Source organism: Palaemon carinicauda, chromosome 1 (assembly GCF_036898095.1).
Source record: "Palaemon carinicauda isolate YSFRI2023 chromosome 1, ASM3689809v2, whole genome shotgun sequence".
Lineage (NCBI taxonomy): Eukaryota > Metazoa > Arthropoda > Malacostraca > Decapoda > Palaemonidae > Palaemon > Palaemon carinicauda.
The window spans coordinates 88,274,453-88,289,452 of NC_090725.1; the positions used below are offsets into that span (position 1 = coordinate 88,274,453).

Consider the following 15,000-nt stretch of genomic DNA (forward strand, 5'->3'; position numbering starts at 1 on the left):
AATTGTGTAGTATTTTGCTGTATAGTTAAGCTGATTTTAACCATACACATGCAGTTCTAACAAGTAGAGAGACAGACTTCGTGTTGAGCACCGTATGTACATAGAGCTTGAATTCACTTTTCTCCCCTCAAAATCCAATGCCCTTGCTACTACTCCTAAAACACATCCTTAATAATGACTTCAACAAATTCAAGATAATGGTGTTGTAATTTATTTTTTATGTATTCAATATTTCGAAAGGTAATTTTCTTCTTCTTCTTCTTCTTCTTCTTCTTCTTCTTCTTCTTCTTCTTCTTCTTCTTCTTCTTCTTCTTCTTCTTCTTCTTCTTCTTATTATTATTATTATTATTATTATCCATAGAAATATGCCTATCATGAGAGAAATAGATTCTTTAAAAATGATTAACAAAACGTGCACATATAGTCGATCCTAAATATAGAAAAATAAAAGGTAGTAATTTCTACTTTTAAATATAAATAATTTAGTTTTGATATAATTTATTCATTTTTATATTTCTCTATTTACATGTTCGAGGGTCGATGAGGGGCAAAGCACTTCTTGAAGGGGCCTATGGTATATAAACGTTTGTGAATCCGATATAGATATTTTCCCCTACCTTTAAATTCTTTGTGCATTACATATACTACACCAGCGGTTTTCATCAATATCTTCAACACATTTTCTTACATTCTCTTTCTACATCCAACGTTAACTTCTATAAAGGAGAATTGGTTAAGAATCCTTTTTATACATTGTCCTATAGACTTCTATAGATAAATACAACACTCTTCCCAATATTCAGCACATGCCATACTAACCTATTACGTCGCCTAACCAGTAACTCTACTCTTCTCTTGTATTATCACAATTCTTCATTTTTATTACTAAAGATCTAATCGAATTGACTGCTTCCATTATTCTATCCTTACATATATGGATTCACAGTTCCGTCACCATGGCATACATTTATTTTTATAGCTTTTCTCGAACACATATTTTGTCTTTTCTAGTTTCTGAGAGTTTTCCTCACTATCTCCACTTTTTACTGTATCATCTACAACACCTACCACCTCATACACCATAGTTCCCGCAATTCAACCTCTAGGTTACTGTCTTGTTTCTGACTCTGGGCTTTACTCGATTAGTATAGGTATTGAACAGCCACAAAAGAATAACGAATTATTGTCTCGACTAACTTTTATGCCTAATTAGTAGCTTTCCCATCTACAAATAAGTATGATGTACTCAATCATTAAAAATTAGTTTTCAACAGTTCATCTTTTTTTTTATAATTTACCATGTAATCTCACACCAACCACTGTGAATCTATGGATTTTTTTTTTACTATTTTTCATTTATATTATATTATATATATATTATATATATATATATATGTGTGTGTGTATATATATATAGATATAAATATTTATATATATGTATATATATATATATATATATATGTATATATATATATATATATATATGTATATATATATATATATATATATATATATATATATTTGTGTGTGTGTGTACAACATTATATACATTTTGCTACATGAAGGGGTCGGTGCTGGAAGAAGTCGGGGTTTTGTTACGTCGCCAAAGACCCTTATCATTTTAAACACCAGTTGTAGCTGGTATCCGATTTCAGCTATGTGGACTAGTTTTATATCTTTAAGATCAAATACGTCCCACAGGTTCAGAACTTAAGCCCTTAACCATTTAGCCAGGGCACTCACCGGAGTCACCGCCCATTAATAGGTCACTGTGGTGCTAACGCCGGCCCGTTTTACTGAGTACGTTTTAACCCTGAGTAGGGATAGAACATTGTCCCACAGATTGGGAGATGCCAACGTATGCGGTTGAGCTGTAACAACACATTTTATATTAAGAGTGGTTTTCTAAACGATCTACACATATTTTATATATAAATTATATTTAAACTATATATATATATATATATATATATATATATATATATAATGTATGTGTATATATATATATATATATATATATATATATATATATGTATGTATGTATATATATAATATAATAATGCTTGTGTGTGTATATATATATATGTATATATGTATATATATATATATATATATATGTATATATATATATATATATATATATATATATATATATATATATATATATATATATAGTTTAGACAGTTATTCGTAGTATTTGCATCCTTCATAACAATAGAGGCATGGCAAGTGCATAACCTTCTTGTGGAGATTTCTTTAAGTCTTTAGTAAGTGCTAACCACTTTGCTTTGGAATGATATCAGATCTTCAGTGGAGTTGCTTCCTCAGTCTAATGGTCCTTTTTTTCGAGTATCTCCAGATATACCGTGAAAATTCAAGGATTCACTATTATTTATTTTTGTTGAAATTTAATCGGTTAGAATATTAGCAAAGGAACGTTGTCCTCGTTCTCTCACTACTTTAGATTGAAAATTTCCGTACATTACTTTTATGATATAATGGGCATTACTGCCTAGATGCAAATACAAAGGAATAAAATTTAACCATCTTGTATACAAAACTCGCCATTGGTTTGTGTAAGACTCCAAGGTATATGATTTTATATTTTTTTAGACTTGTAATTGTAATTGTGATGATTGATTCAACTACACATTTCATTTAACCTCAGTTGAAATTATCTCTTTTAAGATGGAAGTTAGTGATTTCATACTCCTGTGGAGTGAGTTCTTAAAAGATATGGAGTTCAAAGGATAGCGAAACCTTGAGTAAAATTGTATTAAATGGTAAAAGATGAAAAAAGTAGTTGGTGTTGAAACGCTTGTTTTACTTGGATAATTTGTTCTGTAGAAGTCATTATTCAAGTAGATTTACAAATGAAATGGTAGAAAATGTATATTACTTTTTTTTAGTGTAAATAATACTGACGCTTACTAGAAAGCCTTTTAACTTCCCTTTTTCAACGTAAATGTTCCTTTTTGTCCTTCCATTGTATTGTTTTTCATTCAATTCGTCGGAAAATGCTGATTAGTTCTATTTTTTTTTTTTTTTTAGCTAAGTTTACCAGAATCAGTAGTTTTACAGGGTGCAATAAAATCTACACAAACCATTGACCATAAAAATACTATGTTGATATTTACTTGCCAGTATGTTACTTCATAATCCATATAGGAACGGGAAGAATTTCTTTTTTCGCTGTGCTGAGGTAAATAAGACCTATTACCATAAAAGACAAAAGAGAAAAAAAAAAAGAATATGAAGAATTGGTATTTTTACCTGTAGATCAGTTCTTGATTCCTTCAATCTTTCATACGAGAACCATATCTTTCATGTATGTTCAGATTGGGATCACTGGTAAATGATTTTATTCTGGTACGCTTGTGTCCCTCCTTGCTTTTCACAAAATTCAACAAGATTCTGGACCTCTCCGAGCATATTAGCTAATCTAATATTATTTGTGTTAGCTTCATCATCACTGTAAAGCCTCAAACACAATCATCATTATTAGTAATAACTATATTTGATATATACACGTCAGCAGTATATGTTCTGAAAATCAGATAAATTCTTTCATTTGCAATTTTCATTAAATTTAAAGTGTTAGTTTTTTATATAATCATCATCTTCACCACAATTTTTTCTATTGTAATATTATTGTGTCTTCTTCCTCCCAGTTCTGATAGCGGAATACAAATATTCTAAAAATTTATTTTTGAAAATATTTAATAGTAATCTGTAGTTGTTTGGAATCTGTGGTTTCCTTCTTTAGAAAGAAAGAAATGAATACAAAGAAATGCACCAGGTACTTGCCATATACCGGCCAAGACAATCTCTCAGTAAATGTGCTTCTTTCGATGAAAAGGCCACTCATTAAACAGCTATATTGGATATCAGAATGGTTATTTGAGCTTGTAGAAAACTTGCGTGAGGATGGGCCATTTCTCTCTCTCTCTCTCTCTCTCTCTCTCTCTCTCTCTCTCTCTCTCTCTCTCTCTCTCTCTGTGTGTGTGTGTGTGTGTGTGTGTGTGTGTGTGTGTGTGTGTGTGTAGGCAACCGGCATAAACTTAAATGAATAATTCTTTGATAGCTTTTGTATTGTTGACCTGATTTTGCTTAACGAAAGATCTATTAGCAAAGACTATTTGTGGTGGGGAACAAACCTTCCCCCCCCCCCGCTTTTTTTTTCCTACCTCAATTAAGTACTTTTTTGTTTATAAAATAACCTATCATTACCGAATTATATGCCATGAACCTTATCTCAGCAATGATTGTTATCTATTTTCCCAACTCCTACCAGTTTCTCACGTCAAACAACATGATAATTATATATATATATATATATATATATATATATATATATATATATATATTTCTCATTAAACCATTTAAATACTTAAAGAGTTGGAGTCATCACCTGATTTTATCCTTATTTTGACATATTCCTGTTAATGGTTTTACTAAAGTGGAATCATGTAACGAAAACTCTAGTTTTTCTTTCATAATGTTTATGCAGGTAGATGGCAACATATTATTACAACCACTTTACAAGAACGTCTCTGGAGTCATTGATTATTAAAAGGCATTCGACAAAAATTTAATCTCAATGGTCAGCTTCGATGTAAATTTTCAATTTGCCAACATTCCATGTTAGACAAGGTTTTTGAATTTCTCAGGATGCAAATAGGAGGAATTTAATTATTATATTCTTAATCCACTACGAAACGTTTCTAAAATGCTAGCAGTATTTTCTAGGGAATTTCTTTTGTAGTGTTGATGGTTTCATACATAGCACATTTTCATTGAATCTATGGCTAGTTATTTTCTTATATCTTTTCAATTCTATAATGGCATAAAACCGAATCTTTGAACGAGCTATGACGAGAAGCACCTTTTGATTTTACAGTAGAACAAATCAGAGACCAATTTCTTCATTTTCTTGATGATTGAGTTATGAAACTTTCTGCAGGCGTCGAGATTAGGTACACCGAAGAGCAATTCATATTCACCTGATTTTCTGCTTCCCAACACTGCCGTGAAAAGGAGTGTTTTATTCATCCTATTTTAATGAACGTTCATTAATATTCATCAATCTAACCTGGAAGTTGAAACAGAATGTATAAGATTAGCCTCTTTTTCCAAACAAACTAGGTTACTTGAGTATCTGACATGGCTCGGCAATAACTAGCTAAAGGAAGCTATGTATATTTATTTTTCTCGTATGGGGCAAAGAGTTGGAACACAGAGTTCAAGTTTCCTTTCACTTAAACAACATCAATAGAAGTTTAATATGTAAAACTAACCACTTCTAGTTTATATGTAGTAAAACTAGATAACATCTACATTATGTGTGAGAAACTGGTAGGCGATTGAGTTATGACTATATTTGCGAGTGTAACAAGTCTACCCTTTTATGACGTAAACAACGTCATAGCAATACATTGTTAGAATAATGTCCATGCCCATAGGTTTCAATAGGTTTATTAATAAGGATAATGATTACAATATTAAAAAAAAACTTAGAACAGGCAAAGTCTATCTTGATCGACTCCATAGTAACTGTCAGTAGCAAGAAACCCTTCGTCGGGTGAACCTCGTCAGCAATGGACATTTTATCGGAGGAAATTGTTCATTTCAGCTGGTGACTGATCCCCATCGAGAAACTCTCAAAAATGATTAGTTCTGCCAAACCTCCTTCCCGATCTCAGAAATCCTTAGGGAAGCTCGATAGGTTTCTTTGTATTCATCCCGGTCTCTCTGAAGAAGGAAACGAGAGTTTCTGAAAAGTTTATAAGGGCCCTTTTATCCTACATATTTTTAGTGTCATTATCCATATATTTATTATTATTGATAATAATGTCTATATTATTATTATTATTATTATTATTATTATTATTATTATTATTATTATTATTATTATTCACCAGAAGCAATGAGGGCGGGGCAGAAGAAGAATCAGCCATCAGCGTGGGTAAGCTGACACCTGACCTCTTGTGTAGCAACCACTATGAAGCTGACATTTCGGACCAGTCCGATACCTGCCTGAACATTCCTGCCGGGTAAGTACAGCAATATATCTTAACTAATATAACTTATAATCGTAAGATTTAAGGTTTTTCTTGTTGTAAGCAATAAAAAAACACATTCTCAATGTTTGGAATGGAGTGTTTCCTATGTAAATTGTGTGTATTCATTTTTTTTTATCTTGTTTGACTTTATATTCATATTGATATCTTCCACTGTATGTTAGTTGAGTGTTCATGTATACAAGGGATATTGTTAATATATATTTTCATTCTATATGTATATTTCGTGATGAATATATAAGGACTCGTTTGCATTTCAAGTCTATTTTGAGTAGTTGCTCACTGTCGAAAATAGAAACTGTTGTGAGGGAAAATGTTAAGGACACTAGAAGAGTAAATATTATTGACAGGTTCTAGAAGAATTGGATGGGGGGAAGGATAATGTTCGTTTATACAATGAAATAGTATGTAGATCAACCGATTTATATAAAAAAAACTGTGAGGAGAGAAATGTGAAAGTAAACGGAAAAACCCGTTAGACGTATCGCAGGAATTGTTAAGGAAAAAGTATGGGCTTGGACAAAGAGGATGGCATTTTGAACATATTTTTTTTTTTTTTTTTTTTTTTTTTTTTTTTTTTTTTTTTTAGAAATTATCTGAGTAGTTTATAAGCAAAGGGAGAAAGCTATGTGTGCACACATGAACCAAGTGAAAGCGTATGTTAGAATTAATAGAAATGCAATGTTGAGTACATATTACATACTGTTAATGATAACTTGCTGAGACTGAGATTAATGAGATTAGGTTGAGGTTCATGGAAGCATATGTCCGTGATTGTAATATTTTTATTGGTAGAAGGATACAACGAGACCTTGACAGGAGAGTAGATTTAGGTTTAAAGATGAATTGAGGGTGGAATTGCTAATTGGGAGTATTGAAAGGAAAATACAGTAACCAGTTAAAAAAATTCAAAGTATTTGGATGAGTGGGGTTTAGCATGGTGGCAGAACAATAGGAGTATTAGTTTCGTGTAGCTATTATATAGTGAATAATTTTAATAAGGGTTTAATGACAAAAGAGGTAAGTCAGAGGGTAAGGGAAGCAAGGAACGTAGTTGGATGTGAGTATAAAGATTGTATGGAAACTTGGAGTGTTTATGGAAACAAATGTTTTAATGATCAGAATGATTGTTGATTCTACTATTCCTTGTGGAATTACTATGCATGTTGAATACAAATGAATGAATGAATTATTGCTAATTACCTGATAACATAATGAATACAAATGAGAAAAAGATGCCACTTGTATAGATGATATGTTCATGAAATGTATGTGCTATGGTAAAAGTTGAAATACAGGTTAAAGTATAGAGTTGGGTGTTAGGATATGGTGAAACGGAGGAGGATAGGTTGTTGACATGATTTTGCTGTTTGGAAGTAAAGGAATAGGAAGGGAAGATCAGAGGACCTAAAAAGAGTTGGAAAAATAGTGGTGAGAAAATATTGAATAGGACATTTTCTCAAGATCCTGGAAGTGAAGAGTGCGTGCGAGATCAAAGGAAAAATTACTTATCACTGTTATTTGTCGCTCAACATCAAAGAGAGAATTATGAACCTTTTCCTGTCAAGGAATATGTGAGTGAAATGTGAATCAAATAAATCATATACGTACGTTTTTCAGTATGAAATCCAACTTGATGTATTTCCCTCTATTTTAGGTGTCTTATTAGCATGTAATAAATACCTAAGTACAATTTCTTATGAAGATAATGTATACATATATTTGCAATAAACTGGATATACATACACACACACACATACACACACATATATATATATATATATATATATATATATATATATATATATATATATATATATATATATATATATATATATATACATACACAGAGGGAGAGTAAGCTGTAGTTTATCTATAAAAGGGGTACAGTAGATGTGGAAGGCATTTCAGAAAAAAAAGTCAGTTCTAGGAACAGAAAATTTAGTTTTAGAGATAATATATGCCCAAGCGTTCTATATTTGATGGCGATGGAATGTTTAGTAGATGGGGACGGGGATAGATGAGGTGGAAGGAGTAAATTTTATCTTTTTGGAGAAAGAGATAAAATGTTTATGGTAGTTGTGAGAAATGACACCTTTTCGTTGGAGATAGTATTTAAACCACAGATGAAGCTAAAAGAACGTTTGATTTATATCTGGAATTTAAAAGTTTACTGAAGTGTGAAATCAAAGGTTCAGATATATAGCTTATGGGCAGATAGGTGGAATTAAATAGTTGCTAGTATAGGTGGAAGAGATGCATATTAGTTGTAGGCTGAATATTTTATATAAAAAAAGAAAAAAAACCATAATACAGGTAAATTTGAAGATGGTATGAAGTTCATAGCGAAAGAAATGGACGACGAGTAGAAAAATGTTGAATTGTGAATGTTTCGTAATGAACTGGGTCATTGTTGATATAAGAATGTTCAAAATATAGATGTTTTTGGCTATTAGATTTACATTGCGTATGGAATGAGAAAGATACATTATTTTTGAGGATATGTTTTATGATAATCTAGATCAAGTCAAAGATAGTAGCCGAAACCATATAGTATCATTTCAGTAAACCTGGAAACATAAAAACGGATGTACTTTTATTTTTTATTTAAAATTTAGATATCGACAAATAAGGTAAGGTAAGGTGAAGGTATGCTATTTTGATAAAAAGAAATCAATTCCCCGCATTCCCCAAAATTTATATACTTCTGGTAAACATAAGAGACTAGATATGCCTGAGAAAAAGTACAAAGAAAGGCTAGGTATGGCTTAGTTTTCCTTCACTTCAACCACAGAATAAACAACCCATCCTTGATGTTTGTGTCTAAAATTCTACAATATGCGAAAGGTTTGGTATTTTATTCCATATCCTATGCCATGGGTTGTTGTGGCCGGTGTGGTAACGTTCCTGACTGGTGAATGCCAAACTGGGATACGAGTCCCGCTAAAACTCGTTAGTTTCTTCGGTGTCTTCAACCGCACCATCCTTGTGAGCTATGGATGGGGTGATAGGGGGAGCCTATAGGTCTATCTGCTGAGTTATCAGCAGCCATTGCCTGGCCTTCCTTGGTTCTAGCTAGAGTGGAGAGGGGGCTTGGGCTTGGGCTTGGGCGTTGATCATATGTGTATATGGTCAATCTCGATCGAGTAATGTCACTGTCCCTTGCCCCTGCCATTCATGAGTGGCCTTTAAACCTTTAATCATGTTTGGCTTTGTATTTCCACAGCTACCTTTCGGAAATGCTCCACCTTCGTATTTTTTTTTTTTATATAAACCTTTATTGTTTGTCATCATCTTTAGATTTAAATACACGAATGCCTTCATAGATCGTTTTGATCTAGATTCTACAGTGGTTGGCTCGTCTCTGTTTCCTTTAAAAAATCAAGCTTTGATTTTTTCACAATAAATAATTCATTGCTCTGCAGACGAACGAATGAAAAGGCAAGTTTCGAATTATTTTATTGAATACCTGGTGAGGGTTTTTTTATTATGGGTTTTCGTATTTGTAAACGTGTGCCAAGATTTATGTCATTGTGAGGTTGATACCCAGTTCGGGTTAATTGTAAATTATCTAAATAATGAAAAAAAAAAAATCATCCAGGATCTATACAATGATTTTCTATTCAAAATTATATTTCGGGGAAATAGAAAAAAATGATGATGATAATAACGATAAAATCCATTATAAAGGCGAGGGTTGAATATATATATATATATATATATATATATATATATATATATATATATATATATATATATATAATGAAAGATCCAGTGAAACCAGTTTGCAAGAAGCAGCTATTAATTTTACAGTAGATTGAAAAATTTAAAAACAAGTGTCTCCTTTTTCTTGGTGTTTCAGTTACGAAAGGTTGTAGATTCAGAGACAGTAAGGTAAAATAGACTATAGTCAATTCTTTTTAGAGAGGCGCATTTGCACCCACTCGCAGGGGTGCCCTTTTAGCTCGGAAAAGTTTTCTGATCGCTGATTTGTTGGACAAGAAAATTTTAACCAATCAGATAGCAGGAAACTTTTCTGAGCTAAAAGGGCACCACTGCCAGTCAGTGCAAATGCACCTCATTAAAAGAAATTGAGTATAGTTCATAGATTCATTATTTGTTGTCTCGCTGCAGTGTCAGAAAGGGAAGTATTTTAGCCAGCTTGTCGTTATCAGTGACCGTAAGTATCTGGACGAGGAAACCATATTTAAAACGATGTTGTTGTTTTTATTCAAACGAGGATATCAAATGCATTAAATTACTGCTACCTTTGAGAAAGTTCTATGTATTTTTCGTCCCAGATAAAAAAAATAATTTGGAACTCTAATAGAAATAATTGTTGAGCTACCTATTTCCCCAAATAGATTATCAGATGGTTGGTTAGATTGATCCAACATACACAATACAAGCTGCGATTTTACTGAAAAATAAGGAGCCTTCACTGTACACAATTTATTGAAAACTTTTCGAAATAGTATGAGTTGACTAATCATATTAAAGTTTTAATGGGTTAAAAAAAATTTGTTGTAATAAGTTTCAGCCATAGGCCTTCCACTATTGCTTTTTTTCTGGGATTTGCAGAAGAAAAGGCTTAGATGGAATCATTTTAATTTGATAATTATTTTTTTAAATATTTAGTGGGAAAATCACCAATTACAAGTTGCCTTTTTCAAAGAGAAAATCTTAAGAAAGATACTGATAACGATTTCCTTTACTCGAATTAATTTTAAAAATACTAGTTTTAACAATGTGTTGCAAAAAAAAAAAATAAAAAAAAATTAAAAAAATGAAAAAAGACTTGCCGAGAATCGAAGCTATACTGATATACAATTGATATGGGACTCAATTTGAAAATAAGTAGCGTTAATTTATAGTCTAATAATTTCATATATCGTATTCGACAAATATACTACCCTCAATTAAGACCTCTCTAACACAAATCCTCTATCAAATGTGTATCCTAATTACACCCTTATTAAATGTGTGTCAAACCTTTGATAATATTATTGAGTCATTCAAAGCATGTTTATGATACCGGTGAAGTGTGGGGCAGAATAGAGCAGCCAGTTCTCTCGAAAGCCCTCCACTCTCTTCAAATTGCCAAAGCCAAGCTCTGATAACATCATTAAAACTCACCTTACAAAGGTAGAAGTTGAGACCCATAAAAGGTCATGTGATACTTAGCGAATAGAGAGTTCCGTAAGCATGCTCCAACGGCCGACCTTAAAACCGGCCAAACAGATTTAATACTGCTTCACAAAATAGTCGAGACGTTTATTTTACATTGGAAAATAATATCACTTATATATTTGAAGTAGTTTACGCATTGAAAAGTTATTCTAACCTTTTAGAGTTTTGGGGTTACGTATGAGATTTTTACCACATAGAAATACCTGTATAATCACCTGGATTTACTGGGAATTAAAATTAATAACATGTTCATTTGTTTAGCCGTTACATTTTCTAAATGGAGGTTTTTTTTTTTTTTTCAACAGCAAGAATTGATGAAAGTAAATTGCCGTAATCAGTATTTGTATAAGACCCTAAAAAAATATTAAAAAAGTCAGCCGATAACATAGGACAACAGTTTTGAAGAACTCACCTTATTAAACACAAAAAAGATTGTGAGCACTAACAACTGTTCTCTTCACCGAATTGCCTGAGAAAAATTGGTATGAAAAGTCGTCATTAAATCGGATAGTTGACATTTTGTTTTCAAATACTTAATTCAAGCAATCTTTCTATTCATTGGTCATCGTTTTTCTGGAGAGCACCTTTTTAAATGATTCTGTCCAATTAATTTTATCAAATAGATAGCTTTCTTCCAGAAGCAAGCCGTATTTGTTTTACTGCTCACAAGTAAGCAACATTTTCTTGAACTCTTGGCACAGAACTCCATTTGGTTGTCTTCAAATTATTTTCTTATTGTATGATAATGATTGTAAAAAGCAGATTGAATTATAGGCTTCTTGCATTATTACGTCTATGGTTATCAAACTCCTACTACCTTATCAATTTCACTCCTTACATTTTCGAAAATAATTTCAACCTTATCGTCCCCAATACCAGCATTTCTGTCAACATAAATCTCATTTATATTTGACGTATAATCAGATTCGGTACAATTTTTATTGTACTAGTGAATAAAAAAAAACAATAGTTTTACTTGACCGTACATCCCGGTATGTAGGAAATTTCTTAAGAATAATAGATGATAACAATAATTCATAGGGTCTAACCGATTAATTTTTAATATTAAACTTTCACTCTTACATAGTAACTGGGATTCCACAAAATCCACTGATATTCCTTTTATAATGTATTCACTATGGTTACATATTCATTCTCATTCTGGATATTGCCTTGTTCTAAAAATTAAGACTCTGGAACTTGCTGTTTCTATTTGGTATTATAGATTTAGCTTGAGCCATCCTTCAATTAAAAAATGATGAACTATTATCTCCCAGTATGAAAGTTTCTTATCTCTTTCTCATAGTAGTGTCTATTACATAGCTGTTCATTTTCTTGAGTTGGCAATGTTTTGTACAATACATCTTTAATGCTGCTTTTGTTTGACGTACCAACACGTTTAAAGGGAGTTTGTAACATTGCGTTATCATCAGCATTTAGCATACAGATTTGAAGACAGAATAGATCTCAAAATCATTCTGTGGAGGTAGGTAATGAAAAAAAAAAAAAGGATTCACTTGAAATGATAAGAAAGATAAGATGAGCACTTCATCATAGGTTTTCCTTTGACGATGGTTCTGATAATGACATTAATGATAATAAGATCAAAGAGTTTTGACATTGTTAGATGTTGATAATGAACTCTAAATCTACTAATAAAGGAAACAATTAGAGACTTTATAAAATGAACATAAAATATGTTACCAGCGTAAATGGGATAAAGATCGTGATTAGTTTTCGTCTTTTATAGTAACTCCTATGCCAAAGTTCGTTCTCTTTGATGATTCAAAATTTTATTGAAAGATATCCTTTCATCCTGTAAATGTTTTATAATATTTCCAATAGTTTAATTAATGAATAAATGGCAGGTACTTTGAAGATCCAAGTTTCTTTTTAGTAAAAATTCGATATTGTTTCATGTTGTGTAATTAATCTTACTTGAAAGACTAAAAATATATTAGATATGACTTGATAATTTCATGAATATCTGGATTGTGATGGAAATTGACCGTTCAATGGGTTTCAGAAAAAAAATGAACTTTACGTTAAAACTGATAAGATGTAGATGAATTTTTATGTGTATTTTTAAGGAGTTATAGTAATCCCGATTGAACTATCATAACGCCTTTGAAACAACTGTTATTGTTGGTATGCAAATGTTTAAAAAAAAATCCAGTTAGAATGAATGTAATTACTTAGCGAAAGCTCACGAATTTTATTATATATTAATATTTATTAGTTGATTATTACATGCATTCAAATGCCTCTTATAGTAAGAACTCTCTGATGGATTAGTTATCGAATTTTAAATAATTTTGCCCAGTTTATGGTCCTTCGATAAAAGATGTGATAGGTTGCCACACGTAACATCCATCAGAACCTTGTTAAGATTATCAATTGCCAATTCCACTTCGGCAACATCATTATCTAAACATTACCGTATATGCATAACTTTTCGGCTGCTCTTTGATGAAGACCCCGTGTCTGTTTAGCACAGCTTAATTTGCGCCATCATATTCACTCTGGAATTTTTTAATTTATTATACTATCATTAGAATTACTTTTTTTAAGCTGCTTTCTTCCATCTTTCGCAGTTTGAAAAAATAATTAAGAGGAAAAATAAGTAACTGAAAGGTATACTAGTGTGTAGCCTCAAGTACAGGAATTCAGAACTAAGTTAGGGGAAGGCCATGGCGCAGAAACTATGCCATTATCTACCTTTAAATAACAGAGATCTCATTTCATATTTTCTGTCTCGTAGAAGAGTTGTATATCATAACTAAGATGTTATTTTTTTTATACCTTTTTGTTGGTAAATATCCATTGTACCATTTATGTGTAATGCATGGTTCAGTATGATTGGCGTTGTCAAATACTCAATGATAACGAAAGAGTTGTAAGGCATATGGCTGACTTTTTGGTGTATGTGTAGGGAAAAAAAGTGCGTTATCCAGAAAAGGATTCCACATTAACCTAACGGTCCTAACCAATTGTATAAGTTATATACCTTAGGGGGGGGGGGGGGGGCGGTGCTTCTATTTTCTAGTAATATTATTTGTCTATATTAAAATGTAAGTACCTATTATTACGGTTTAGTAAATTATTATATTTGGTTGTAGATTAACGCCATTACATCACAAGGTGAATGCTATATGTTTAACACATACGTATTAATGATGAACTTTTCATAATGTTTAAGAGTCCATCAGAATTTATTTTTTATTTTTTGAAGAATGGTAAATTGTAATAAAAGTAATTTTATATAAGGAAAAGAACGTCATTAACCTTTTCTTTCCCGAGTTCAGCTTAAAGTAAGGCATGAAAAGCGGAACTACGCGATACGGAATAATTATGTTGGCATGTAAAAGAGCTAAAGGTTGAGGAGCAAGGGTAGAGTGTTGACATTTCTTTGGCTTATTTAGATTCTTTTTCTCATTTTTCTCTGACAAAAAGATAATAGAAACTCATATCTGACTCATGGGCTCATATTCTTTAAAATTTCAATCAATATTATAATGTTTTTATAACATGTTTACTAATTTTTGTAAGTTAGATACAATATATTCTTTCAATTGTTTTGTTAAGTACAAATATTCAAGGAAAACTGAAAAATGGGATCATATTTTGTGTTGATTTTAAGATTGCGAACATTAAGATATGCTCTCTTTCTACTTATATTTTCACAGCTTTAAAACACACATTAGTTTCAAATTTTTACAAAGTAATGTCA

The 15,000-nt window shown here is 31.6% G+C and overlaps 1 protein-coding gene across 1 annotated transcript in view; it reads left to right on the forward strand.

The window, feature by feature from the left end:
- The window catches only part of LOC137649725 (uncharacterized), a 343,172-nt gene that overhangs the window by 302,585 nt on the left and 25,587 nt on the right, over positions 1–15,000 (forward strand). Inside the window, exon 4 of the mRNA XM_068382683.1 lies at positions 5,922–6,053. Coding sequence (XP_068238784.1) covers positions 5,922–6,053 — 132 coding nt within the window. The remainder of the gene's footprint in view (positions 1–5,921; positions 6,054–15,000) is intronic.